The sequence below is a fragment of the Rhamphochromis sp. 'chilingali' genome, assembly GCF_963969265.1.
Source record: "Rhamphochromis sp. 'chilingali' genome assembly, chromosome: 5".
NCBI lineage: Eukaryota > Metazoa > Chordata > Actinopteri > Cichliformes > Cichlidae > Rhamphochromis > Rhamphochromis sp. 'chilingali'.
In genome coordinates this window covers 32,749,813-32,775,857 of record NC_137932.1, presented here as the reverse complement: position 1 = coordinate 32,775,857, position 26,045 = coordinate 32,749,813, and the positions used below count along the sequence as shown (strand labels likewise).

Genomic DNA, 26,045 nt, shown 5'->3' with positions numbered 1-26,045 from the left:
GAGAACATAGCTTATACTCACTACAGCCTGTACATACTTATAGTTACAGAATATTCACAACATACTTCATACCGTGTACATTATAACATACCATAATAGACCCATTTCTGTAATATACTCACATATCTATATTATTGCTAATATATATTGTAATATATCTATATCACTAAAGCACTTCTGGATGGATGCAAACTGCATTTCGTTGCCCTGTACCTGTGCATGTGCAATGACAATAAAGTTGAATTCTATTCTATTCTTTCTTGGGTAGTTATCAAGGGTTATATAATTGAATAAACTGACTTTTTAGGAAGTTGAATAAGTTTTTGTGCACATAAAACAATGTACAGCGACATTTCTTTCTTACATTTGTTTTGTCTGGCTTTAAAGCCAATATCAGAAATGAAAGTTGTTATAATTGTAAAGCGCTTTGAGGGCCCCGAAAAGCGCTATATAAATGCAATCCATTATTATTATTATTATTATTATTATTATTATTATTATTATTATTATTATTATTATTATAAGCTTATTAAATCTGAGAACAAAACAGAAGAGAAATCCCCTTTTAATATCATCTTGTAAGTAGTCTGATTCACTATAGGAGATGAAGAAGTTCTGGATTTTACGTACTAGCATCCTACACTTCCTTTTCCTTCATAGAATTTAAGCCCTAGTTGGACTAGGTTTCCCTTGTGACATGCATTTGTTTCTTCTCTCATTCTGCCTGTGTGTTTGGCAGGAGAAGTACTTGTTTCATCACCCTGTCGCTCCTTCCCAAGTCCGGGAGTTGAAGGAGTGACGATGTGAGACTGACATTGGGCTAATGTGCAGGAAATCTCTGTGCTTGTGTGTCCAAACGTTTCACTGGTACTCTAGAAACTGCCAAAGATGGTAGTCACCGAGCTAATGCTGAACTGTGCTGCTTTAATATGGTATCTCGGTGAAACTGTTGTTAGCAAAGTGTGACATCGAAGTATGGCTAACGGTAGTTTCCATCTTCTCTGCTGCTGCCCACAGACTATGTGAGGAGCAGTGGGAAAGTCCCAGAGGAGGCTGTCGTTGATGAGGAGGCCATCCTGACTCTCCTGGAGAACAGTCAGTCTTTCCTCCCACTCTCCCAGACATCCAACCACTCGACCCTGTTAGGTAACACAGCCTCTTTCATTCGTGCACGTTTTTAATTTTCTATGCTCGATTTTGCTTCCCATGATTAAACTGTGATTTTTAGGTGATAATTTTAAGGCCGTCTTCCGCAAACAGCATTTCAAAGATGCCGATTCAGTGGTCGGGTCATGTGACTTTGACTCCAGAAGCTTCTGAAATGGATTTTTATGGCTGTTTTGGATTGTTGTCCTGTTGTAAAAGCCACTTTTTTCCCCTTTCCATCCATATTTTCTGATATTTAGTGGATTCTTTCCTCCATATACATCTGGTTCTTGTCCACTTGGCTGCCACTACACCCTGAAAGGAGAAAATATTGACCTCAATGCTTAACAGCTGTCCAAGTGTTGTTTTCTTTAGTAAAAAGCATCTTTAGTTTCTTCTTGTTCTCTTCTACATTTTAAATTCTTCTAAGTTGGTGGCCAAAAACTTGTGAATAAAAGTTTGTAAGCAGACGACATTTCTAGCTTTGATTAACTGGCTGATCTGGAGAGAAAGTTATTGCGTACAGCTGTCTGATATTGTCTGTGTGCTTTATTTTGTCCTCCATGCAGACAGCAGCCGGGACCAAGCCATCATTGACTTGCTGGCAGGCCTGGAGGACGATGGTTTCTGCAGGACACCCGCTAGGCAGAATTCCCAGTCCCGCTCACTCCCCGGTGTCACGAACTACAACTGCAACAGTGATGAAGAGGAAGCAGGCCCAGAACTGGACAAGGAAGAGGCAGAACTCAGTGTTATAATGTCACAGCGTTGGGACAGCAACCCTACTGAGAGTGCTTCCTCTCAGAGGCATGTTTATCTCTGCATGGTTGAAGGCAAAAGTATAACCATCAGTTTTAGAGTATGTTGTGCATCAAAATGTTTTCATTTTTTAGTAATAAGTACAAGTGTAAGCTACACCTTTTTTGTTTCTGGTTGTATCTTAAATAAATAGGTGAGCGATCGCTGTACACGATCTGTGAGTCATCCCCAGTGAGCTCTGCCTGGGCATTTTTCTTTAATAATACGGTTCCTGTCGTTGGTGTGTGTGTGCACAGACCCTGCATGAAGGAGACAGAAAACTGCTTCAGTGATGCCCAGCAGGAGTCCTCTGACGAAGACATGGAGTGGAGTGGAAACAACTCTATGTTCGCTAACCTGTCCATCCCGCAGCTCGATGGCGCCGCAGACGAGAGCAGCGGTGAGTTGTCCTATGATGAGATGTACTGATAAAGCATGAAGTGTCAGCTTGCTTTGATGCCCATCTGACACCCCCCACTGATTCACGCTCTGTCAAGTATGTCAGGAGACGGGATCTGATAGCTGCTACAGAAGACAAAGTTAGTATGATTTTTAGTTTTGGCTCTATGACCTGACAGGCTACAATTTGATGCCAGACTCGGGGGTAAAAACTGACTCTCTGGGGTTAATTAACTGTTCCGTTTTTAGAGCGCGCATGTGTGTTTGGAAAGATGACTACAACTTCATAGACTGGTAATAGACTCATTGTACATGGACAACAAAATATGGGTACTTCACGCCAGCTGTGCAGGAATAAATAACAAACAGGAGAAATGTATACCGTCGAGAAGAATATCATATGCTTTATACTTATTATGAATTGTTTTTATATATTTAATAACTCATTATAGATATAAGATCTGTCTGCATATATTCACATAGAAGTATTATCAGTCCATAGCATGACCATATTTGAGCTGTTATTTATCACCCCACCTGCATTAGATGACTTTATCAGTAGCTCAACTGGGCCAAAAGCAGAACAACTACATTATCAGAAGAGCCAGAGCAGAGAATGAGGGACAAGCTTCCTGCTGATGCACATGTTAGTGATGTTCTAGTTGCCCTGTGTCTTATGTAGAGCGATGGTCACTTTCTTATTGAGCTTAAATTATGAATTTTGGCATTCAACATGTTATAATGGCATAGAAATATTGTAGTAGTTTGACTTTTTAAAATTTAAATTAGTGCTGTCAGCGTTAATAGCATTAAAATGACGTTAACGCCATTAACGCGGCAAATCTCGGTTAGCAGGTTAACACGTGTGCAGGGCTGCATGGTGCTAATGCGTTGATGCCGCATTAGTGAAACGTTTGGGGTGATCCACGTTAACTCGTTAACGGAGAATTGCCGTGTTAATGCGGTTATGGCGTTAACGTCCTTTTAACGAGATTAACGCTGACAGCACTAATTTAAATATATCAAAATAGTGATCGATCTCACCCTGGGGTTTTGGGCTAAGATTCATGGGTGATTGCGCTGTCTGATCAGATGAATTTCAGGTTAATTTCTTGCAGCTGTGGATACTAACTGATATGCCTCTTCTTCTCACATGCTGTATCCATAGATTCCTCCTTAACAGATAGTGGCTCAATGACGCAGTCTTCGCTTACGGCCACTGAAAAGATGTTGGGCAAAAGAAATCCCATCCCAGGGGAGACGGTCCACCTTGAGCCACCATCTACAGCTAAGATCCTTTTGGAGTGCAAGCATCCCGAGCACATACCAGTTCACGTGTTGGACACGGAGCAGCCGCTTGACAAGCACTTTCAGTTAAAAAGCAGTCAGGACAGCAGTAGTGAATGTTTGACAGGGTTCAAGGTGAATAAAGAAATCCCCTACATCCAGCCAGTCAAGCACCCTATTCCCTGCATATTAGCCAATCACCCTGAGGTGTCTCCCATCTGCATGGACAAAGAAGAACTACGACCTTTGTACACCTACGATAAGAAAGCTTCGATAGCTTTGGATAAGACGGATATTGAAAGTTTCCCATTTGGTAATGGAAAGGTCGCCAAGGACAGGAAGAAGTACAGCAGTATAAAGAATGTAGAAACAAACCGTCTGTCCATTCTTCAGAACCACAGGGGCTTTTCTCTCTGTTATTCTGAGCTGAGAAACTGCTCAGCTAAGACTGACCTGGAACTGAACACAAAAGACAATAAAAGCCCCCTTCTGAGGAGCATCACATCAGCCCCATCGACCTTGAAGGAGGACGAGTTTCTTGATCCTCATGAGGACGAAATTGGTAAAGACGGCGAGGAAGGAGATGTCGGTGAGCTGAAAATCAGGTACGAGGACTATCAGGAAAATAAGACTGAGAGGACTATTGTTGCCCAGCAGGAGGCACACTACAAGTTTTTCCCCAGTGTCATTCTCTCCAACTGCCTCAGCAGAAAGAAACCTGGGAACAAGAAAATGGCTGACACCTGCAGTAAAGTAGAACAGGCCCAACCTCGCAGGTCTAAGCTAAAGATGAACAAAAAAAGGCTAGGTATGACAGGACCTAGGAACAAATTAAAGATGGTCCAAAGCTCTACCTCTGATGGCCAGATTAGCACCGGCATCACCTCAGTAACACCTGCTAGTCCTGTGACTACGGACACTGAAATGCTGATTTCTGAGGATCATCAGGATTTACAAGAGGCCGAGTTGATCAAAGAGGAAACGATTGTGAAAAATGAGTCTGAAAGTGAGGAGCAGTCCATAGGTGAACAAGCAGAACCACAGCCAGAGCCCCTTGTCTCCAGCTCTGCTACCAATTCCTATTTTTCTGAGGAAACTAAAGACTCTACTGAGGATGTGGTAAGCCCACTGCAAGATTTGTCTGCCAAAGTCACCTGTACTAAACCGTCAGCACTGCCAGGTAGTAAATACACCCTGAGGACCAAACGGAAGATGAAATATGATTCAGAGGATGGGGAACACTCAAGTGCTACTCGTTCTAAAAACCTAGCTTCTGTCAAAGAACGACTTAAGGACAATGATGTCTCAGGTGGGCAAGAAGTAAAGTATCAGAGAAGACGCAAGAAGGAACCTCCTATTATTATAAAGTACATTATTATTAACAGGTTCAAGGGAGAGAAAAACATGCTGGTGAAGATGTCCAAAGTGAATGCAGCTGAGCAGTTGGTGGTGTTGACGCCAGACAAGCTAGAGCACTATAAAAAACTGGCTCCTCTCAAGGATTTCTGGCCCAAGGTACCAGAATCCACTGCTGTTAAGTTTCCCGTGACTGAACCAAAAGCCAAAAAACATCCCAAAAGAAAGGCAAAGGTTAACTCCACAAATAAAAAGACTATCAACAACTCCTCCAAACCTCTGATCAGACAGGGTGAAAGGGTTCAGAGGCCAAAAGGCCGCAAAAAAGCCCCAGTCCTGCCATCTCTGCCACCCCCTAGACCATGTTACTGTGAGTTGGCACATGACTATGATGTTGACTATTCAGATGTCATGGTAGAGTTGGGCTACCTCTCAGATAGATCCCAAAGCCCGAGAGACTCAACGCCTCCACGCTGTTGGTCCCCAAGTGACCCCCTCATGAATACCAGGAGTTCAAAAGAGCTGATAAATCCACACATTGACCCATGTCTTAGTTCTGCTTTCCAAAAGCCACATAGATCGTCTACAGCCAAAGGAGCATGTAGTAAGTGTCAAACTGCCAAACCCAAGAGACTGTCAGATGCTAAAAGGAAAACAAGTAAGTCTGCAGAAAAGCCTAAAACTGAGAAGGCAAAACAAGGTAATCCTGCTATTTCGAGGCAGAGGATCAAAGCTGGAGGGGCTGTCAACAGTTCTACAAGCACTACAAGACCTAGAAGGTCTCGTAAAAAGAAAACAGAGGAACCCAAAAGCCATGACTTAAGTAAAGAGAGCTCCCAACTCCTTTTCCCAGAGGATGAGTTGCCTCCTTCTGAGAACTCTTCACAAGAGGTTCCTCCATTTCAACAGCAGGTGGGCAAAGACAGCCAGAGCACGTCCCAGACTCCATCTACACCAGAAAGGAACTCAGTAACCAAGTTTATCAAGCCAAAGGTTGAAGACTGTGAGACTTCCATCATGGAGGTCAACCAAAGCATTTCGGCACCTGCTCAGACGAAGCAGCAAGCTTGTCAGACCACCGTGGTAAAGGCAGAGGATTCACAGGATTATTGCACAGACTTTCTGCCTCCAGTACAGGAACACAATAAAGATGCCCAGCTAAAAGAAGGTCTCCCACACTCAGGCCCCAAGAACGGGGAGATCCCCCCTCTCTCTGAGACCCCATCTGGCTTGGCTGTCCTCAAGAAGCTTCTTCAGACGAGGCAGAAGGGACAGCCCCTTCCCATACAAGTGGTTGGTACAGCAAGCCACTCTACAGCCATAGCCCAGGCGGCAGCACTTCTAATTCCCACCACTAAACCCACTAAATCCAGAAAAGCCCCCACCCTCACTTCTCGGAAACCCAGGGCCCCAAAATCTACCACAGCAAAAGAAAAGGGGCCGAGAAACAGGAAAGGCAAGACAAGCAGTACTCAGCCAAAACTGTCAGTAAAGCAGGAGGGAAGCATGTCAGATGAATGTCCCCTCTTCCTGTCAGACCCGGGACTGGACAGATGCAATTTCATAGAGGACAGCTTGTCACCAGAGCTCCCGCACAACTACACATTTGATATAAATGCTATCGATCAAACAGAGTTCTCCAGTCCGTACAGTGGCAGTCAGTTTGTCGTGACTGATAAAAATTTACCGGTCAAATTCCTGAGTGACATCAGCCAGGATTCTGTATCTGCTCAGGCGCCGGACTCCGAAAAGAAACTTGACAGGCTGCTTTGTTCTGGGGAGGATCTTCAAAGGGGCTCTGACTGCAACAGAGCAAGGCCGGACAGCCCCGACCTTTTAGATGGGCATACGAACCGCGAGCCTACATCAAGCCTCACGTCCCTCAAGAGCAGAGAGTGGGACTTCTCTTTAGGTAAAGCCCACACGCTCAGCCCCTTTCAAGACTTTCACTGTGAGAGGAAAGAGCTGCTCTTTTCAGTTTTCGACTCACTGCCTTTAAGCTCCGCTTCATTCGTCGACCACGAGGGCTCACCAACAGGTGAGCTGCCGGAGGGCATTGACGGACTAACATCCACCACCCCCAGCAGCTCTCCACGCTCCATCAGCTCGCTATCACAGGTGAGGGCAAGCCAGCTGCAGCGAGGGACAGCGGCCGGAGGAGCCCACATTCTCAAGCCCCTCATGTCCCCTCCCAGCCGAGAGGAGATCCTCAGCACTCTTCTGGACCTGGAGATGTCAGAGGCCACCTTCCTGGAGCCTTTCTGCAGTGACCCCTCTGATGCCCCAGGGAAGCCAATGTAAGAGTAACAGCAACAGTAACCATCATCTAGCATGCATTATTTACTAAATATAACAAAATAAATGTATTAGTAAAGTTTTCACATAAGAGCCAGAATCTAACTCAGGGGTGTCAAACTCAAATGCACAGTGGGCCAAAATTTAAAACTGTCGCAGGCTAACATTAATATTTATTGAAAAAAAATCTTCCTCCAGATATAAGAATTAAACTTTTCTTATGGACTTAAACAAGTTTTGCTGAAAAGCTGAATATGGAACAAGCAAAGCTTAATACTAAACAATATATATTAGGGGTGCAACGATACACAAAATTCACGGTTCGGTTCGATACTTTGGTGTCACGGTTCGATATTTTTTCGATCCAAAAAAATGTTCATGCCTTTTTAATTTGTCATTTATTAAAATTATAAATATATATTTTAACTCAAAAGTACAGTTTTTAAATTTAATGTTGCTGAAACAAAGTAATAATAAAAAAAAAAAAATCTGATTGAGGAATCACTCATCTTTGGAAAAGAGAGTTTATTACAGAGAAATGTCTCTTTCCAAAATGAAAGCTATACTATGCGCTTCTTCTGGGCTATATTCTCAGCAGCATATTAAACATATCAGGTCCCCATAAGGAGAATCATGTGCTAACGGCTGTCTAAATGACTCGGGTAAAGTTAGTAGCATGCTTGCTTGTTGTTTTTGTCTGCTTCCACTTGTCTTTGCACTAGGATGATGTCGGAGTAAATGTGCAGTCATATTCGTTGTGTTCCCACTAGTGCTGTCAGCGTTAATCTCGTTGAAATGACGTTAACGGCACAACACGGAAAATCTCCGTTAACGAGCTACCCCTGATCGCCCTGTGCATGGGGCTGGACGGCGTCAACACGTTAACGAGCTAACTGCGCTAACACACTAGTTCCCACCAATGTAATTGAGCATTGCATGGCACATCCAACATACTGTTTTACTTTTGTCCATGACGCGCTTACCTTCGGGGTCATACGTCACATGAAAACCAAAATAGTTCCAAACACCAGATCTGAATGAGGGTGGGGGAGGTTCAATTTGCCATGTTGCAAGGAGAGCTTAACTTCTGTCTGCTAGCTTGCCCTGCGCTCAGTGAATCTGCGTTCGACGACTCCGCCTAGGCTGCACTGTCGAGCGCAGATCCACTGAGCGCTCAACACAGACAGCATCGACAGAAGGAAAGTTGATAAAATAAATTAAAAATTTTGTATTGTTCGATACATATGCGTACCGAACCGAAAGCACTGTATCGAACGGTTCAATATCGAGTATCGTTGCACCCCTAATATATATATTAGCTGTATAATACCAGTAGGCCAGCTCTAATAGTAATTTGGTATGGCTTTGTGGGCCAAATGTAATTAGGCTGCGGGCCAGAGTTTGACACCTATGATCTAACTGATTGTGATGGTTGGTAAGGTTTTATATTTGTTTGTGGGATTTTTTTAGCTTCCCTCACAGGCTTTTTAATTGGGTTGTAAAACATCTTAATCGACAAAGTACTGCAATAAATAAAAGGAAGGTTGTCAGATAAGAGAATAGAAGTCCAGTGAGGAAAGAGTTTTAGCATTTGTTTTAGACTACAGCAAACTCAATCCTTTATCATTAAATGTCTGAAATTTCCGTATGTTCAAAAAGAAATCCACTGATCTGGCTCTGTTTTATACTGTCTACATGATGATTTATTGTAATTCAAATGGAAATGAGTGTACTGATCCTTTCCTCGTCTTTTCTCCAGGGAGGTCGGTGGCCGTAAGCTAACAGTGGGCACTCGGCTAGCTCGGGAACTTGCAGAGTTTGGTGGAGACCTGTCTCTGGAAGGCCTCCATTTCTGGAAGACGGCCTTCTCGGCCATGACGCACCCCGCCACCACCGTTATCTCATCTTGTCAAGGAGCAGAGGCTTCAGAGACAAATAAACAAAAGGCAGAGGGTGACCTATCCTCATCCAGCGATAAGAAGGTGGTGCTTTTGCCCTGCAAAAACCCACCAAGCCGCAAGCGTGTGCAGGTGTGGCTAAAAGCTAGAAAGCAGTATGAGAGTCTACAAAAAGGCAGGAGAGAGTGTGAGGTGCTGAAGACAGAAAGGGCTGGTCTGGAGGTGGAGGAACATGGGAGCTCAGAGAGAAGCGAATTGCCAGCTGCTGACAGAAGCTTGAAGGTTGAGCTCTGTGGTAACTTTTCCTGTACCAGAACTCAAAGGAGAAAGAAACAGAGCCTGTCTTTAATCCTGTCTCCGCTGGAGAATACAAGATTGAGGTGTAAATCCACAGAAGCAAGTCCAGTTTCAGATAAAGGCAGTGTCTGTCTTGAACAGGAGGACAAAAATAAAGAGGATGATGATGATAAAACCACCTGTCCAGAGTCCCCAGAGCTGCCTACATGGCAGCAGTCCCATCAACCAAGCCCCTCTGGCCAAGGACAGCTCAGTGAGAACAAGCCAGGTGAAGACTCTCCAGAACCGCTATCACCTATGCGCTGTAATTCCCCAGAGCTGCTAAGAGGGAACCACAGTCCCTCACCTCTCGCTGTCAGTGACAGGGATGAGAGGAGAACCAGTCCCCAGCTCATTCACAGCACCCCTTTCTTGAGGAGGCGATGGAGAAGCAAAGAAGATCTGGATCCAGTGTGCAGCACACCCATATCTCAGGGTAAGGAATGTGCATCTGTCTCCTTTGATGTTGTGACACCATCAACTGTTAGAAAGAATTGCGGTAAATCCTAACTTGGGAAAATTCAGCATGGAGTTTCTGTTATTAATATTCACTGTTATTCACTCCTTCTCTGGTCTAATTCCCGCTGCAGAGGATCCTGTTTCTCAGAGACTTCAGCAGAGGAGGCGGAGCCAGGCAGACCCCCTGAGAAGAGTGTTACTGACCACGCAGATGAAGGTCAAAAACTGATTGTGATTTTTCTTTTTAGACTTTTAAAACAAAAACTACAAGCCGCACGGGTCAGAAAGTCAACTATTTAGTATCACTCCAGAACATTGCATGTAGCAGTCCTGTCTCTCAGGTCGCTGATCGTTTGATGTGCCTGTGATTTCCTCCTGATTCCAACTTTTCTTGTCATGTTTTTTTTTTATCCCCCACAGAATCAGTTTGCTGCTTTGAATGTGCCAAAGAAAGATAACTCTCAGATCGAAGGGCCAAGTATAGCCAACTCCTACGGCTTTAAAGTCAGCATGCAGAACCTACAGGATGCCAAAGCTCTGCATGAGGTAAGTCTAGGGCAACTAACCTGTAGCTCTTTTCCAAGTCGATGAATAAATGGCTTTGTTCTGGTTAGATGTTGGTTTTGCTTTGTTTTGTTTTTAAGAGAAAGTGTCCACCTGATTGGGAAGAAGGATTTATTTCCCCAAGTATCATCACAACATCCTGCTTTCGACTTTGACTGTCCTATCGCCAAATCGATATGCTTTACACAAAACAACTAAATAAAACCAAGACACACCCAGCTTTGAATGTAGGCCTGAGTACAGGTGTTTTGAATGTATGCACAGATTTGATTAAGTTCAAGCTTTTTCCAAAAAGGCCTGAACGTAACTGAGATCACTGCCAGCACACGTAGATCTCATTAAATTCAAAGAGAGGTTTGTCATGTTTTCATGGTTTCAGGCCTCTTTAATATCTCTTGAATACTGTAATTTCTGTTAGAGTGGATGGTTTATTTATTTATATTAATGATTGAGCTAAATACGAAATAAAAGACTGTGGTTTAACAGGCAGAGGGTGACAGGATGTGCTGCTTTTAGTCTATTAAACCTCAAATGTATTTGTTTCCGCCTCCATCTTCAGGTCCAGCACCTGACACTGATGACCATGGAGCTTCATGCAAGAACCCGCCGTGACCTCGAACCTGACCCCGAGTTTGACCCCATATGTGCCTTATTCTACTGCTTCAGTTCAGATACCCCCCTGCCTGATGTAGACAGCACCCAGCTCACAGGGGCCATCGTGGTAGATAAAGACCATCCAGGTTCCGGCCAAGGTGAAGCACACGAGCGGTGTTTTCCTCCGAGAACATAAGGTTCGATCACTAGTTTTAAAGCCACTAGATAATTGGCTGTTTTTTTTTTTTCTGTTTCTAATCGCTCCCGCAGGATCCAGAGGAAGAACGCCGTTGCTGGTCAGATCAGGTGTTTCTGGGCTGCAAGTGACATACGCTGCTGATGAGAAGATGCTGTTTGACGTGTTGGTCACCATCATGAGGAGGTGTGTGCAACTGTTTTATGAAAGGGAACCAAGGGCAGAGTTGCTGCAACTGTAGTGCATCATTACTATCATTTAAATTTGCCTTCATTGTAGATTTTACACCTCCTACAGGGGTGGGGGTGGGATTTGTTTTGAGAAATGATCTCCATCTGCTAACACGGTCTGTTCTGTCAGATTTGACCCGGACATCTTGGTGGGCTACGAGGTGCAGTTGCATTCTTGGGGCTACCTCCTTCAGCGGTCCTCAGCACTTGGAGTGGATCTGTGCCAGCAGCTGTCACGAGTGCCAGGTACAGCCAGGAGCCACTGAAAGTAGTCCCTGCTGTGGTACCCAGTACGGCAGTTCAGGGGACGCAGAAGTAAAGATTTGGGGGTTTTGAGAGGAAGCTACTTTCAGCCGCTGGTAGCTTTCAGCAGGTAGCTCTGCATGTTCGATTTAGACACAAACAGTGACGACTTAACCTCTACACCCTCAGGCACACTGAAGAAGTGAGTCTGAAAGTAGGTGAATAAAATCAAAAACCATACCTGATTGTAATTTAAGATTGTCTTCTCATGCAGCTCTGATCCATACTTTTGGCCAAAGATGTTTCTTTCTTCAATTTGATTACTTTTTTTAAGGAAGTGGATGAAGTCATAGGGAGCTAGATCAGATAATTCAGTACAGGTGGTTAGCCGGGGTTACACAGTAGTGCACAGTTATGGTCACTTCTGCCGAAAGGTCTCCCCCCTCCATGTGGGCAGCCAGACCCTGGCAGACAAATGTGCACAACCTATGAAGAGAGTAAGCAAAGACACTTCTGAGGCTTTTGACTCCAGTGAAAGGCGGTGTCCATGGGACACGACAGTGAGACTCACTTGCCTCAAAAACTGTCAGTTTAGTGTTCATGACTCAATAATAAAGGGAGAGATCCATCTGCTGACCAAAAAGAACATAAACACTAGTCTCATTTTGCAAAAAAACATCTCAATGATTCCAAAATTCTCTGCAAAATATTCTGTGGATTGAAGGAAGAAGAGTTGAACTTGTTGAGTCCTGTTACATCTGGAGTTGGCTGTTACGAGAACATCGTGTCATCAGTGGTAGTGTGATGGTCTTGAGCTGCTTTGCTGAGACTTTCTGTAATCGATGGAACCATGAGCTCTGCTCTCAACAGAATATCCTAAAGGAGAATTTCCAACCATCAATTCATTGCACGAAGCTCCAGTGATGTTACATATGAGGAGAAGGATCTGAAATGCCTCTGAAGAAAAACGTGTAGTGGAAGTTTTGGCGTGGCATAGTCACAGTTCAGATTTCTATTCAAATTCAGATGCTTTGCCGTGGCTTTAAACGGGCCATTCATTTTCCAAAACCCTCAAATGAGGCTGAATTAAAGGTTTATTTTTGGCATGGGGGCAGGTAGGCTTCGAGAACATTTTCCCTTAATGCATGACACTATCATTTAAAAACTGCATTTTGGATTTAGTCAGGTTGTCTTTGTCAGATTTTAATGTTAGACAGTCCGGAACGTGACAAATATGGAAAAAACTAAAGTGACAAAGGGGGCGAATACATCTTCCCATCTTCCTGTCTCACTAGGTGTGAAATTCCCTCTTAAAATGTGCTTGTGACTCATCAGGGTTGATCCACAATTAGCAGCTGGCACTAAATGTGCAGCCACATATTAAACACGCGCAGTACTTTACTGTGCATCCCTGTTATTGAATCTGACAGTGTGAGTTTGGCTAATGAAAGCCAGTACATGGTGTGTGTGCTGGATCTGGTGCATAATGTAGGTACACATTGTAGATAATATAAGTGCAAACGTGTAGCCCCATTTTTGTGGTGTGCCTGTGACTGAGTCTTGATACAGCATGTATGTGTATGTGTTTGCCTGTATAAGTGTGTGAATGTGTGATTCCCTTTGAGTGTGTGTGTGTGTTTGTGTACTCGAGCTGAATGGAGAGCCTCTGGCGGCTTCCCTCCTCTGTAATCGGCTGCCTGTCTGGCTCTGTGCGTGTCCTCAGGTGACTCCAAAGAGAACCGCTTTGCTGCAGAGAGGGATGAGTACGGAGCCGACACCATGACAGAGATCAACATCATCGGGCGCATCACCCTTAACCTGTGGAGGGTGATGAAAACTGAGGCAGGTGTCCTGGCATGACCTCCTCACAGCTTTGTAGCTCGTGACCTACTTTCTGTCTTTCCACTTGTTTTTCCAGCACGGCTCTCCCCACTTTACTTTTTCTGCTGCTGCTTTTTCTGTGACTCTTATTTTTTTCATAGTTTCATATAAAGTGAAGCTCTCGTATTAACAAATAAAAAATGTTATCATCAAGTAGTTATTATTGTCTTTACATTCCCTCAACCCCTGTGACTCCAGTTTTCTCTGTCCTGTTGTTTGATTCTGTTTACTGTGAGCTGCTGCTGTCTGAACTGGTCCAGTTGTTTTGCAGCTTTATGCTGTGTGCTCTGCTGCTTTTGGATTAAAACTACTTTTTTTTTCTCTCACCAAGAATACACGGGGATTCCCTCAGTCAGCTAGGATATATAGATATAGATATATATAGATATAGATATATCTATATCTATAGATATATCTATATCTATAGATATAGATATATCTATATATCGAGAGAGAGAGAAAGAGAGAGAGAGAGAGATCTCTACAGCTCATCCACAAAAAGACTACAATGTGTGATTAGTGGTCACATGTAGACACTTGTATACATTTAAGTAAGCTAACACATCTCTTGTAAAAGATTCAGAGTTTTAGTTGAAGCGAGGAAACGTTAACCCTTTGTGCTACTCTTTTCCTTGCGTTCTGTTATTGCTATTATTTGATTCTGATCCATAAATTGTGTAAACGTCAGAGAGAGGCAGTTTTGAAAAATAGAACTAGAAAATGTTTTTTCTTTCCTCCTCCAGGTGACGTTAAACAACTACACTTTTGAAAACGTGGCCTTCCATGTGCTCCACCAGCGCTTCCCTCTCTACAGTCCCCGCACTCTCTCTGACTGGTTTGACCACAACACAGACTTGTACAGGTTTGTGCCGGGGTCAAACACAACCAGCTTTTTGGACATTACCTTACATGAAATTAAAAGATGTAGTACAAAGAGATGGTTGTAAATTTCTCATAATTGACTCTTCCCTTGAAGCCAGCTCTGTAACTCTGGCTTATATGATTATCCTGTTTGTGTTGCTCTAGGTGGAAGATGGTGGATCACTACGTGAGCCGTGTGCGTGGCTGCATGCAGCTCCTGCAGCAACATGACATCATTGGCAGAACCAGCGAGCTGGCCAGGCTGTTTGGAATTCAGTTTTTCCACGTTCTGACCCGAGGATCACAGGCATGCACACACACACACTCACAAACAATTCCCAATAATTTTTAGTTCAGTCCTCAAATAGCTTGGTAGGAGACACAGGCAGGGCATTTCTATGGAAAATCCAAGTTTGTGGTTCAGTTCGACCGGCTCAAATCGACCGAGGTCAGTCTATCCTTCCTGGTTAGTTAATAGTTGACTGTTCAGGTAGATGAAGTCCCTTTGATGTTCTCTGTGTGAGATAACTGCAGATTTTTTTTTTTTTTGTTTTGAAACCTCAGGTTCAGTCATGGGGTGAGAAAAGTTTAGAGCATGCTTCTGTCTCAGTGCCGTGTGAGCAGGGTTTTAACCATGTTGGTGAAAATGTATGAGAACATTTTAAAAACCCAGTTCTGTGTGGTGCAGCCTGAAATCTGTCAGTGGGTAACAAAGTGGGTCGTACAGCTGATGACCGTCTTCACATCGAAAAATGCTGACGAGTGTGCGGTAAGAAAGTGGGATGAAATCATGTTGCAGTGCTAGAGTTACACTCATCAGCATTTGGATGTTAACAATGGATCGTGTGTGTGTGTGTGTGTGTGTGTGTGTGTGTGTGTGTGTGTGTGTGTGTGTGTGTGTGTGTGTGTGTGTGTGTGTGTAATTTTAAAATTGTCCAGTAATTCTCATCCAGTTTTGGAGGTGTTTTTCTGCTCTGCTGGTTTAGCGTTGAGCTCACTGTAGACGAGCCCCGCCTGTGCTGGTTTGATCACTGCTTACTGCTGCACAGATTTCTGTGCACACTGATGCTGACGTGCGCTAACATCATGCAGTTACAGCCTCAGAGCACAATGGGAAACTGTCTAGGCTCTCAACTGGTGTCACAGCTGTTTGCCTCAGAGGTTGACTAAACAGTATGACATTTAATCTGTTAACACAGTAAATGTGTGGCTGATGTTGATGTTTTCTAGTTGAAGAGATCACTGCCTACACATGATTTCAAAGCCCTATAATCTTGGACTGTTTTGATTTAAATGAAATGAAGCATCCTCTTGGATGAAGGGTGAAACATCCAACTGCCGCCTCCTCGATTTCTCAAGGTGACCATGACGGATGACTGAGAAGTTACACAGACAATTTGATTTAAATATTAACTAACACAAAAATATTACTTATTAGAGAGACAGATACATCTGCTCTGCAAACAGGGATGATGCTGCGCCCGTAAAACATTTTAACAACTGCGGATTGAATACAACCTGATACTGGGGTCTGATAACACCTTCCTAAATCTGAATCAGCTCCAGCAGGGTATGAGTGATTCTCTGACTTCCTGTACAGACTGAATGCAGCTGAAATCTGTTTGACTTGATTGCAGCTTTTTGTATGTTTCCCAATGCTGCTGCTTCCACCTGCCAAATATGAACTAAAAAGTAAAAAAAACCCTAAAAACTCTGAGTTACTTAAACACACCGAGCGTGCTCCAGATGAGATTGTCATTAAGACATCATTAAGAGTTTTGTTTGCAGGTGGTAAAAATTCCAGTTGGATGTGTGAAGGAACAAAAGGAATAATAAGTCAAACTTTGTTTCCTCCTCTTGTCTTTAGTACCGTGTGGAGTCCATGATGCTGCGTGTGGCCAAGCCCCTAAACTACGTCCCAGTGACGCCCAGCATACAGCAGCGTGCCCAGCAGAGGGCTCCACAGTGCATCCCTCTGGTGATGGAGCCCGAGTCCCGTTTTTACAGCAACTCGGTGGTTGTGCTGGACTTCCAGTCGCTCTACCCTTCCATTGTCATCGCATACAACTACTGTTTCTCCACCTGCCTCGGCCATGTGGACAACCTGGGAACGTAAGGACATGACAGGCCCACACAGCTACAGCATGTAGAGAACTCGCTCAGACTGCACGCCTGCCAGGAAAATCTCCCTCTGGCAGCGGCTTCCTCCCCTCATTATTTTTAATGGAACAGGCACGCTGAGAGCTCGGCATGTTGTTCACAGCTCAGGGCGGCGAGCAGCGCAACTTAAGACTGAGTTCAGGTTTTCAGTGAGATTTGTGTGGTTGCATAGCAACAGCAAGGAGCCATGAACACTTCTTTCCACATGCATATGTCTGCTACATTGAAGTAACACAAAAAGAGTGGTTTGTGGCAGGCGTGCACAGGCTTCATCCTCAGCAGAGACAGCTCAGTGGGGTGCAGTTCAGATTTCTACACGGGCATTTTTCTCACTTATACCTGACGCTGTCTTTCCAGACAGTAATATTCACATTGCAAGAATAATGTTAAGTGATTGAACTGGTGTTCTTGTTCACATTCTGTCTCAGGCCTGATGAGTTTAAGTTTGGCTGCACCTCCCTGCGAGTCCCTCCCGAGCTCCTCTACCAGCTCCGCAACGACATCACCGTGTCGCCTGGTGGCATCGCCTTCGTTAAGGTACAGCAACCTCATCATCATGACCGTTGTCTCTGACGAGACCTCACCAAGCTCTTAGTGTTGGCGTTGTGATGGATTGTCTCATTAGTTGCTGTGAAGGGCCAGTGCCTCCTAAGAAAACCCACTTTGTGATCTCTGTGCTTCCATTCATTCACTGCCTGATTGCTCCACATTGCCCGTTTTTACCCTGTTGTGCTACTTAAGCAGCTTTCACAGTAGATCAGGAACATCTTTATTTTTGTTATTTACACTGAGAGATATTGTGGGCCTAAAGCTAAACTTCTAAATTGCTTTTTACGTTCTAAGTTACAGCGCTTCCCCATGCTGCAGATCAGGCCCATTTTAGGTCCTTCTTAGAGTTTTGGTGCAACCCTACTTTATGTTTCTTCATTGTAAAAAAAAAAAAAAAAAAAATCTGTGTTTTAAATGATCTGTGTTTTATTTGTTCTAGTCTTCAGTGCGTAAAGGTGTCCTGCCCATGATGCTGGAGGAAATCCTCAACACAAGGATCATGGTGAAGCAGTCCATGAAAACCTACAAGCAGGACAAATCCCTGACGAAGCTGCTGGACGCACGGCAGCTCGGACTCAAGCTCATCGCCAACGTCACCTTTGGATACACCGCTGCTAACTACTCTGGGCGCATGCCCAGTGTGGAGGTAGGCTCAGCAGCAGCTGCTATATGGTCTCTGCACTGTGCACTCCCAGTACGATACCACTATAATCCATGAAAATAGTTGTTGTTGCTTTGTCAATCAAACTATTTTCTCTGTATTATTGTAGGGCCTTTACCTTGAGTCAGTGTTGCTGTGAATGTAGTCGTAACCCCTTTGCTCCAATATTTATTAAATCTGCTGTGTCCAGGTTGGAGACAGCATTGTCCACAAAGCCAGAGAGACCCTGGAGAGAGCCATCAGGATGGTCAATGACACGAAGAAATGGGGAGCGCGTGTTGTGTACGGAGACACTGACAGGTAAGCAATTTTACAAGACTTTTTGACTTTTTCTCAGATGTAAATAATAGGGGTGCAACGATACACAAAATTCACGGTTCGGTTCGATACTTTGGTGTCACGGTTTGATATTTTTTCGATCCAAAAAAATGTTCATGCCTTTTTAATTTGTCATTTATTAAAATTATAAATATATATTTTAACTCAAAAGTACAGTTTTTAAATTTAACCCTAACCCTTGTGCGTGTTTTTTATTTTGACAGCGAATACGCACCTGCGGACCACTTATGTGCAGCCCTGGTTATTTAGCTCGTCATATTGCAGCCACAGAAATTCTTTTGTCCATGAAACCATAAAGCTGCACTTTCTTTTTGCCTTATAGTCTGATTTGTCATAACTTCTCCGTTTTGTGGTAAGCTTTGTGGCTGTCACTTCTTCACCCTGACCTGTCTTATTTGGCTCAGCAGAACTAAAATATATATCTGTCTGTGAAGGTCCTCAGTCATCCAGGTCATCGTAGTCAAATATATATCCTGCTGCTTTTACACACGCACTCACATAAGCTCACCGATTCTCTGCGCGATCAACCTCTCACATGTTTAAGCTGCGGGAGATTTCACTTGTCAGGTTTGCATAGTAAGCCAACGATTGATAAGACTATGTCAGAGGAATTGGTGCACAAATTATCATCACTCACAGATCAGTGCTGTCGCTCTCTATACACAGTTCGCGCGATTGCAAAGTGAAAGCAAAAAAACAAGCGCAAATTCAAACGCGATTTCAATATGTCACATATTGACAGTGGCTCACCGATGCCAATGACATAATTACCCAGCTACATTTCTGAAAGAATGCAAAAGCATTGACATATATTTTTCCTTCCTACAAAAGCCCGACGGGCAGGGCAGAGATAGATTTTGGTAGCCCGACTGAAAAAATCGCTAGCTCCGGGACGTCGGGCTAGCGATATTGCGAGCCCTGTATCTGATTGAGGAATCACTCATCTTTGGAAAAGAGAGTTTATTACAGAGAAATGTCTCTTTCCAAAATAAAACCTATACTATCCGCTTCTTCTGGGCTATATTCTCAGCAGCACATTAAACATATCAGGTCTCCATAAGGAGAATCATGTGCTAACAGCTGTCTAAATGACTCGGGTAAAGTTTGTAGCATGCATGCTTGTTGTTTTTGTCTGCTTCCACTTGTCTTTGCACTAGGATGATGTCGGTGTAAATGTGCAGTCATATTCGTTGTGTTCCCACTAGTGCTTTCAGGTTAATCTCGTTGAAATGACCATAACGCCATAACACGGCAAATCTCCGTTAACGAGCTACCCCTGATCGCTCCGTGCATGGGGCTAGACGGCCAACACGTTAACGAGCTAACTGCGCTAACACACTAGTTCCCACCCATGTAATTGAGCATTGCATGGCACATCCAACATACTGTTTTACTTGAGTCCATGACTCACTTACCTTCAGGGTCATACGTCACATGAAAACCAAAATAATTCCAAACGCCAGATCTGAATGAGGTTCAATTTGCCATGTTGCAAGGAGAGCTTAACTTCTGTCTCGCTAGCTTGCCCTGCGCTCTTCCTTCTGACGATGCTGTCTGTGTTGAGCGCTCAGTGGATCTGCGCTCCACAGGGCAGCCTAGGTGGAGTAGTCGAACGCAGATCCACTAAGCGCTCAACACAGACAGCATCGTCAGAAGGAAAGTTGATAAAATAAATTAAAAATTTTGTATTGTTCGATACATATGCGTACCGAACCAAAAGCACTGTATCGAACGGTTCAATATCGATACGAATATCGTTGCACCCCTAGTAAATAAATAGTACGCATGCCCTTGGTAAGACCTGTACAAAGTGTTATTCACTGTCAGTGGTAATCATGTTAGGCCTGATCAGTGTTTGTGTCCTCACATGGGAAACCTGCAGTCACTGTTCCCATTATCTGCACAACAGGCAGGTTTACAGGTTGCACAACTTTACTGACAAATTCATAACTTCACTCGAGTGTGAACATTGTATTGTATTGTATTGTATCTTTATTTGTTTCAGACATATAAAACAATATATACACACTACATATATTTTCATTTACAGATACGAATATATATGTAGATATACACACACACACACGTATGTGTTCAGATAAACAAAAAATATATAATGAAATAAAACAAAATCGTCTGACATAATGTAACAATGTTTGGTCTGAAAAGGAGTAGGAAGAAGTATGAACATACTTATTAATTCCTACCCCTACTCAACATCTTATTGATCCCACATAATTCACCTAATTCCCATCATCACATACTCCACACGATACACGAGGAGAACCTATATAAACTTGGCTACCGTGATTGATATAATTTGGATATAATTTGATATTTTTATACATACAATGGGTGATCATCTTTATCGGTATCATATTCTTCCAAAATCAGTTTTCGAAGTATTTTCATGAACTTACTAATTCCTGAGCATTGCTGTAGATCTATAGTAAAACTATTCCACAGTTTTACCCCATAAATAGTGACACAAAAGGTTTTAACCTTTGACCGTGCTTTAAGAATCCTTAGATTCAATTTCCCCCTCAATTCATAGTCTCCTTCTCTGTCATAGAACATCCTCTGTATATTTCCTGGTAACATATTGTATCTGGCCTTGTACATAATTTTTGCAGTTTTATATTTTATAAGATCCATAAACTTCAGTATTTTTAATTTCAAAAACATGATGTTAGTATGGTCTCTAAATCCTGCTTTATTAATCATCCTGATTGCTTTTTTTTGAATTTTACATATTGGTTGAAGTGCAGTTTTATATGTGTTTCCCCAAATTTCCACACAGTATTCCAAATATGGCAATATAAGTGAACAATAAAGTACCCGGAGTGATTTGGAAGGCAAAAAATATTTAACTTTACTTAGTACGGAGATGCTTCTTGACAGTTTGGCTTGTATATGCTTTATGTGAGGTTTCCAGCAGATTTTGTTATCTATTATCACACCCAGAAATTTTGTATCCGAAACTTGCTCTATTTCAACATTGTTTACTAATAATTTTGCTCCTGCATCTTTTTTACAATTTCCGAATAACATAAATGTAGTTTTTTCCAAATTTAATGATAGCTTATTTCTATCAAACCATGTTTTCAGTTTAATCATTTCTTGTGTGACAATTTCCAAAAGCTGCTGTAAGTTCTCTCCAGTACAAAAAATATTTGTATCATCTGCAAATAGAATAAACTGTAGTATATCTGATGTTCTGCATATATCATTGATATAGAGGATAAACAGCTTTGGTCCCAATACTGACCCCTGCGGAACTCCACAAACAATGTCCATACACTCTGATTGATATTCCCCAATTTTCACAAATTGCTGCCTGTCTCTCAAATAACTCTTTACCCATTCTAACACCACTCCTCTAATGCCGTAGTACTCCAGTTTATCAAGTAATATGTCATGATTAATTGTGTCAAAAGCTTTTTTTAGGTCAATGAATACACTAACTATACATTGTCTTTTATCTATATTGTTGGTGATATTTTCGATCAGTTCCATTAATGCCAATGATGTTGATCTATTTGATCTGAAACCATACTGACTATCCATTATTATTTTGTGTTTATCTATAAATTTGTCAAGTCTATTACTAAAGACTTTTTCCAGTATTTTTGAAAATTGAGAAAGTAGAGAGACAGGCCTATAATTTGTGAATTGGTGTCTGTCACCATTTTTAAACAGTGGTGTTACTTTAGCTGTTTTCATTTGTTTTGGGAATGTACCAGTTTGTAAGGACAAATTGCAAATGTGTGTTAAGGGTTTGGAAATGCCCTCTATCACTCTCTTAACGATTTCCATATCAATGTCGTCAGAGTCTGTAGAGTTTTTTGTTTGTGATTTCCCAACAATATCAATGATTTCCATTTCTTCCACCACCGTTAAGAACATTGAATGAGGATTGCGGTCAATGAGTCTAGTTTCTTTCTCTACCGAATCTGTCATATCAGGAATTGTTTCAGCCAAGTCTGGCCCAACACTTACAAAGAATTTGTTGAAATCATTTACCACATCGCTCATATTAGTAATGTTTCTATCATTATTTGTGAAATACGAAGGATAGTCTGCCTCCCCCGAGCCCTTTTTGATGATGGTATTTAATGTTTTCCAGATCCCTTTAATATTATTTTTATTCATAATCAGTAATTTTTCATAGTATTCCTTTTTACATGACCTTAAAATACTCGTTAATTTATTTTTATATTTCTTGTATTTATTTTCAGCTTCTGTACTTCTGTTCATTATAAATTCTCTGTATAAGGCATTTTTCTTCTTACATGCATTTTGCAATCCTTTTGTAATCCATGGGCACTCTGCATATTTTTGTTTTTTACTATATTTCTTTACTGGGCAATGACTATTATATAACAGTTTAAATTTTCCTAAAAAAATCTCATAAGCTTTATCAATATTTTTTTCCTTATACAGCATCTCCCATTCATGACCAGCAGCTTTGTTGTGTGTCACTACGCTGTGATGATGTGTAAGTCTGAGTCTACTTGGGCCGTGTTCTCATGAACACTTGCACCAATTAGCTAACAGCTTTCATTTCTGACAGTCCATTAAAGAAGAGCTGCCGCTGTGTTTGGCAGACAGGGAATTGGATTGTTTCTGACCTGCAGAGTCTCAAATAGAAGAAGAAGCATAAAGTTTTAAACTGCAGCATGCTTTGCATATATGGGACACACTTTCCTCCAGACTCGCTCGTCCACATGGGATGTGTTCAAGCACAGAGCCAAACGCGAAGCCTCTGAGAGCGTATCGTTTACCACTGTAGTATGTAGTGTGGGTTGTTTGATAAGAATTAGTAATGAGCCTTGTGTGTTTTTGTGTGTTTGGCAGCATGTTTGTTTTACTGAAAGGAGCCACCAAAGAGCAGGCTTTCAAGATCGGCAAAGAGATTGCAGAAGCAGTGACTGCAACCAACCCCAAGCCGATCAAGCTCAAGTTTGAGAAGGTAGATACACACACACACACACACACACACACACACACACACACACACACACACACACACACACACACACACACACACACACAAAGGGAGCGAATAAGACAAGGTAGCGGCTTCTCTCTAACATCTGTTCACTGTGATTTTTCCATCTCCACACATTAGATGTAGTTATTTATGTGTGTGTGTGTGTGTGTGTGTGTGTGTGTGTGTGTGTGTGTGTGTGTGTGTGTGTGTGTGTGTCTGTGTCTCTCTCAGGTGTACTTGCCCTGCGTTCTGCAGACAAAGAAGCGTTACGTGGGCTACATGTATGAGAGCCTTGACCAAAAGGAGCCCGTGTTTGATGCCAAAGGGATTGAGACGGTGCGCCGCGACGGCTGCCCTGCTGTTTCCAAGGTAACAGGCAAACCGTGTTTTCCCCTCATTTTCACTGTGTTGTGCACCAATCGCAGGCATGCCACTCTTGTTCCTGCTCCCGTTTACTCAGACCGCTTTGCATGTGTCAGTCAGGGAAAAGGTCGTCTCCTTCCGCTTGCACATTAAACAGCATCAACACCTCTCTTAGATTACCAGTAAATCATTTTATCTTCATCCTCTTATACCTGTGTTCTTTTACTCATGTGCTCCTTAGATTCTGGAGCGTTCCATCAAGCTGCTGTTTGAGACACGTGACATTAGCCAGGTGAAGCAGTTTGTGCAGCGTCAGTGTATGAAGATTCTGGATGGCCGGGCAAGCATGCAGGATCTGACCTTCGCCAAGGAGTACCGGGGCAGCGGCTCGTACAGACCTGGAGCTTGCATCCCTGCGCTGGAACTCACCAGGTGTGTGTGTGTGTGTGTGTGTGTGTGTGTGTGTGTGTGTGTGTGTGTGTGTGTGTGTGTGTGTGGTCACAGTACAGGAGAAGTCAGGAGTGTGGCTTGGATAAATGTTTGCTGGTTGGCTCTGTGTGTGTCTGTGTGTGCGTGCAGCAGAGAACAGGATGGTGAGTAAGAGCTTGCTGTCAGCTACAGTTACAGTACCCAGCGTGAATCCAATTAGTCCTCCCTCACTGTGTTCATTGTCTGGCTGCACTAGCCTGTACAGTACCTGAGTGTTGCTAGGCAACCTGTTTTTTAACGAGTGGAGGACAAAAAAAAGTGATTTTTAGATGCACAAGGAAGAAGCATTTATGAGCCCTGCTTCAGTTCATCTGCTTTATTTTGTGTTTTCTCTCTCAGAGCACCAGCACACGTTCTCGCTGCTAATGTGAACATGTTGGCTGTGTGATGTAAACAATAACTGCATCATCTGCTGTCACTTCATTTTTGTTCTGCTTCGCCTCAGACGGATGATGGCCTATGACCGAAGGCTGGAGCCACGCGTGAGTGAGCGGGTGCCCTATGTCATTGTGTACGGCACACCCGGCGTGCCCCTCATCCAGCTGGTCCGCCGGCCCACCGAGGTGCTGCAGGACCCCACCCTGCGCCTCAATGCCACCTACTACATCACTAAGCAGATCCTGCCGCCACTGGCCCGTATGTTCCAGCTGATCGGAGTCGACGTGTTCAGCTGGTACCAGGAGCTCCCCAGGGTGAGGACAACTTGCAGACATACAGGCCATTGTGATGTTTTTGTCTCACCGCTGCCATTTAGAAGCAGAGCAGCAGCAGTGGAGATAAGAAACCCTTCAAAACAAAAAAAAGAACCAGGAACATCATAAAGACACACAATCAACTTAATACTGAGTTTGGAGGATGAATTAGATTAATTGGTATCTTCCTTTGACTGACTGTGGCAAGTCAAAGAGGTCACCCTCTGCTTCCACTCTTGTCAAAATAAAAGCAGTCTGTCATTTAGAGAGAACAAAGGATGAAGAGAGATCTCTTCTGCTTCCTGCTGATGACTAAATGAGTCAAGCTGCAGCGCTGCTGCCTCAGTCTTTGTTTCTTTCCTGAAGTCTGACAGAGTGCACACGCCATCTGCTGGCATAGCTACTAATCACAGTCAGATACATAAATGGTTGCTGCTCCAGTGCCACTGACTCCTTTTATGTCTTTGTTTTTTCCCAGTGAAAACAGAGTCACACACAAAATCCTGAATGTGTGTATTTGTATTAAAAAAATTGAATCTTTGATCTCTGATCCTTCAGCATCTAATGATATTCGGTAGGATTCTTAACAAACCTGAAAAGTATCATGATCACGTAGTTCACACTGTTTTATGTCCATGAAGATGCTGTGCATGTTAACTCCATGTGTCTGCATATAGTCCAGCAGCAGTGATCAATCAAACGTGTGTTTTCAGCTACATCGCTCTTTTCTCTCCAGATCCAGAAGGCATCCTGCTCCTCCGTGGTGGGTGGGGAGGAAGCGGGGAGGAAGGGGACAATTTCCCAGTACTTCACCACGCTTCACTGCCCTGTGTGTGATGAGCTGACCCAGCTGGGTGTGTGCTCACGGTGTCGTGCTGAACCTCAGCGAGTCGCTGTTACACTCTACCAGGACATGAGGCAGTGGGAGAGTCAGCAAGAGCAGTTGCTGAAGGTGAGAAGTTGAGGACGCACAGAATATGAGCTCCTGTTAAGGTTTTGAATAATAATTGGACCATTAACTTCTGTGATTACAGGTATTTATTTCTTCCTGCTTTTGTCGCACTGTCTTTAAACATTTACCCAATTGATACGACTCAAAGCAGGCGACACTGAAGGAACACGGAAACTGCTTTCTGGCGATAAATCTAGATTTATTAAGACAGCAATTGACGTCAGCAGTTATGATGCCTGGTGGCAGCAATCACTCGGGTTGAGTTGGTGTGCAGTTTTGCTTAAACAATGTCGGACTCCACAGT

The 26,045-nt window shown here is 43.1% G+C and overlaps 1 protein-coding gene across 2 annotated transcripts in view; it reads left to right on the top strand.

The window, feature by feature from the left end:
• Nucleotides 1-26,045, top strand: part of rev3l (REV3 like, DNA directed polymerase zeta catalytic subunit) — a 94,174-nt gene that overhangs the window by 66,962 nt on the left and 1,167 nt on the right. For both annotated transcript variants that reach the window (XM_080881763.1, XM_080881764.1), the window contains 22 exons: nt 1,018-1,146; nt 1,716-1,953; nt 2,202-2,344; nt 3,512-7,283; nt 9,041-9,951; nt 10,106-10,191; nt 10,395-10,520; nt 11,098-11,290; nt 11,403-11,514; nt 11,689-11,804; nt 13,525-13,643; nt 14,426-14,544; nt 14,709-14,850; nt 16,411-16,655; nt 17,132-17,240; nt 17,692-17,898; nt 18,104-18,213; nt 23,110-23,224; nt 23,477-23,614; nt 23,850-24,040; nt 24,543-24,789; nt 25,526-25,741. In XM_080881763.1, coding sequence (XP_080737889.1) covers nt 1,018-1,146; nt 1,716-1,953; nt 2,202-2,344; nt 3,512-7,283; nt 9,041-9,951; nt 10,106-10,191; nt 10,395-10,520; nt 11,098-11,290; nt 11,403-11,514; nt 11,689-11,804; nt 13,525-13,643; nt 14,426-14,544; nt 14,709-14,850; nt 16,411-16,655; nt 17,132-17,240; nt 17,692-17,898; nt 18,104-18,213; nt 23,110-23,224; nt 23,477-23,614; nt 23,850-24,040; nt 24,543-24,789; nt 25,526-25,741 — 7,784 coding nt within the window. The remainder of the gene's footprint in view (nt 1-1,017; nt 1,147-1,715; nt 1,954-2,201; nt 2,345-3,511; nt 7,284-9,040; nt 9,952-10,105; nt 10,192-10,394; nt 10,521-11,097; nt 11,291-11,402; nt 11,515-11,688; nt 11,805-13,524; nt 13,644-14,425; nt 14,545-14,708; nt 14,851-16,410; nt 16,656-17,131; nt 17,241-17,691; nt 17,899-18,103; nt 18,214-23,109; nt 23,225-23,476; nt 23,615-23,849; nt 24,041-24,542; nt 24,790-25,525; nt 25,742-26,045) is intronic.